This window comes from Pistacia vera, unplaced genomic scaffold (genome assembly GCF_008641045.1).
Source record: "Pistacia vera cultivar Batoury unplaced genomic scaffold, PisVer_v2 Contig351, whole genome shotgun sequence".
NCBI lineage: Eukaryota > Viridiplantae > Streptophyta > Magnoliopsida > Sapindales > Anacardiaceae > Pistacia > Pistacia vera.
The window spans coordinates 758,966-761,994 of record NW_022196170.1 but is presented as its reverse complement, the minus strand read 5'-3'; the positions used below and the strand labels follow the sequence as shown (position 1 = coordinate 761,994).

The window sequence follows — 3,029 nt, the reverse complement described above, 5'->3', positions numbered from 1 at the left end:
TATTTATTAAAAAGTTTATTCATTTGTAATTTTTTTCTGAACAATAAATATGCATCTGTAGGTAAAAATATGACATCTGAATAGAGACATTTAATTTATATTCTATAAAGGATTTACTATATATATATTATTATATTAATATATATATATATATAATTCCAAAATTATAATGAATTGTCACAATTGACAACTTACTCTACGTCGTTCCTGGAAAACAAAAAAACCAAAAAGACTTTAACTCAGACTATATGTCATAAGCTAATATACTACAAGACTTGTTTAATTGTAGGAGTGTTTATTAAGGTCCAAGGCTTCTTAAGTCAAAAAGAGGTAAAAAATTATGTGTAAAAATGGCTCTCAAGTCAAAAAGAGGCAAAATTTACGAATAAAAATAAACTCTTGTGTCAAAAGAGGTAGAATTTAAGAATTAAAAAAAAAAAAAAATTGACACAGCCTTGGGCAAGATCAATTAAATGGAGGTTTTGCTAGCTTCAAACTTATATATACTATAATCTGGCTTCAGGTAGAGAGAATATTTACCAAGCATAAGGTTTTTAACATGGTGTTAAATTCTTCACTTCTAGAGTGTTGATTATATGTGTTACTATTTTTACATTGATTGTTGCTATTAGTATTTCTAATAGTTGTAGCAGCATCTGAACTATCATCTTTACAATTGAAAAAGAAGCTCTAGTTAACACCAATTGGTGGGATCCCATCAACAATTTTTCAAATCATTGCAAATGGTTTGGTATCGCTTGCAATTCAGCAAAGCATCTTTTATATAGATCTTTGGTACCCTCATATAACATAGAAGGAGAGCTTAGCCGATTTAACTTTTCTTGCTTTCCCAACCTGAAAATTTTCAGTATCGTAAATACTTCTCTCTCCGGACACTTCCATCACAATTGGTGTACTTTCAAAGCTCAAATTCCTCTCCTGTCCAATAATAATCTTACAGGTGGCTACTGATTTTTTTTTTTTTGTTTGGTTTATATCATTTTGAATAAGAGGTGATCCAATTAATTGACATTTTTTTTTTTTTTATTTGGCAAATAAATTGAAGGTATTATCCCTCCAGAGATTGGAAGGTTGAGCAATCTCAACAGATTGGATTTCTCATTAAATAAACTCGTTGGAACAATCCCTTCAACTATTGGTCATTTGAGCAAATTGATCTCTTTGGATTTGTCTGATAACAATTTTATTGGATTAATTCCATCAGAGATTAGAAACCTTCAAAGTCTTACTCGTCTTTATTTGCAACATAACTCACTCACTGGGAACATACCTTCTCAACTTGGAGAAATTCATGCCAGGCAATCCTTGCATATAGATCTTTCGCACAATCATCTTTCTGGAACCATCCCTAAATCACTCCAGACAGTGTATTACATTGACTTGTCATACAATAATTTGGAGGGTGAAATTCCAATTGGTTTGCAATCTCAAGGACAGCAACAATTTAGTGGTAACAAAGGTTTATGTGGCCTAGTTGATAAAGGCTTTTCCGCTTGTCACCAAAAGAAGGTCTCTCCTTTTCTTAAAATTTTGCTTCCTATCACAACATTTCTCACCATCTTATTTTTTGGATTTTTGATTCTCCTTAAATGTAAGGATGAAAAACCTAAACCCGAGACAAGGACAACCAAGGTTGGAGATGTGTTTTCAATTTGGAATTATGATGGTAAAATTGCATTTGAAGACATGATTGAAGCAACACAAGACTTCGACATCAAATACTGCATTGGAACTGGGGGTTACGGTAGTGTTTACAAGGCACAACTACCAAATGGCAGAGTAGTTGCTTTGAAGAAGTTTCACAGTTTAGAAACTAAGGAGTCAACATTCCTCAACAGCTTCCAAAACGAGGCTCATGTACTGTCCAAATTACGACATAGAAATGTTATTAAGCTTTATGGATTTTGTTTTCATAAAAAATGCATGTTTTTAATTTATGAGTACATGGAGAGGGGAAGCTTGTTTTGTGTTCTACGCAACAACAATGAAGCAATTGAGTTGGATTGGAGTAGGAGGGTAAACATTGTTAAGAATATTGCGCATGCTTTGTCTTACCTACATCATGACTGCATTCCATCAATCGTTCACCGCGATCTATCAAGCAACAACATTCTACTAAACTCTGAATTGGAAGCATTTGTTGCTGACTTTGGGTTGGCTAGACTTCTACATCCCGATTCTTCAAATAGAACCATATTAGTCGGAACTTATGGATATATAGCCCCAGGTGAAATACTTAGTTACTCTTCTCATAAATATTTATGACTCTTATAAGCCAAGCAACATCTTTTGAATCTATATACACCTAACATTTTGATACCACTAATTGCTTCAAAGTAAATTAGATGAAAGAATCTTATTATTTCTTAAGGATTTCTAATTTTCTGTGCAGAACTTGCTTACACCATGGTTGTGACTGAGAAATGTGATGTTTATAGTTTTGGAGTGGTGGCACTTGAAGTATTGATGGGTCGTCATCCAGGAGAACTACTTTCATCATTATCATCTTCTCCTAATCAAAATATGATGCTTATTGATCTCTTAGACCCACGCCTTCCATGTCTTGCAGACACAATAGTCGTGCAGGATATTGCTCTTATTTCAAGAATTGCATTTGCTTGCTTAAGTTCTAAACCAAAGTCACGACCAACAATGCATCGCGTGTCTCATGAATTTCTTGGCCGCAAGACATCATTGGCAAAACCTTTTCATGAGATTTCCATCTCAGAGATGAGAAACCAAAATATATATGCAATTGGTGAATCAGAGGATTAGGCATGGGGGTCTTTCACTGTTATGTAGCAACAAATCTTTTATTTGGCCTATCTTTTTAGGTTTCTTCTCTTAATGTAGCCTTTATTTTTTTTTAAATATAATAAAGTATCTTTTCATGTGCAACTATAAAATTTACATTTAGAAAAGTCATGGATTTCGTTTAATATATACAGTTTTTTAATGTTCAAAGAGTAACTAAAACTTTTTTACAGTCGTCCGACCTTGAGAAATTG

At 33.1% G+C, this 3,029-nt stretch overlaps 1 protein-coding gene across 1 annotated transcript; it reads left to right on the top strand.

Annotated features, from left to right (window-relative positions):
* Window positions 1–350: 350 nt before the first annotated feature.
* Window positions 351–2,796, top strand: LOC116139478 (MDIS1-interacting receptor like kinase 2-like). Its single transcript, XM_031425143.1, has 4 exons — window positions 351–372; window positions 815–961; window positions 1,067–2,248; window positions 2,414–2,796. The coding sequence occupies exons 1-4, from the start codon at window positions 351–353 to the stop codon at window positions 2,794–2,796; spliced, it is 1,734 nt and encodes a 577-aa protein (XP_031281003.1).
* Window positions 2,797–3,029: the final 233 nt, after the last annotated feature.

Excerpts from the sequence above, each read along its gene's own strand:
- LOC116139478 (XM_031425143.1), top strand. The coding sequence starts at position 351 with ATGGCTCTCAAGTCAAAAAGAG. Across the intron at positions 962-1,066 it reads GTCCAATAATAATCTTACAG|GTATTATCCCTCCAGAGATT; the intron begins GTGGCTACTGAT and ends AATAAATTGAAG. Across the intron at positions 2,249-2,413 it reads TTATGGATATATAGCCCCAG|AACTTGCTTACACCATGGTT; the intron begins GTGAAATACTTA and ends TTTTCTGTGCAG.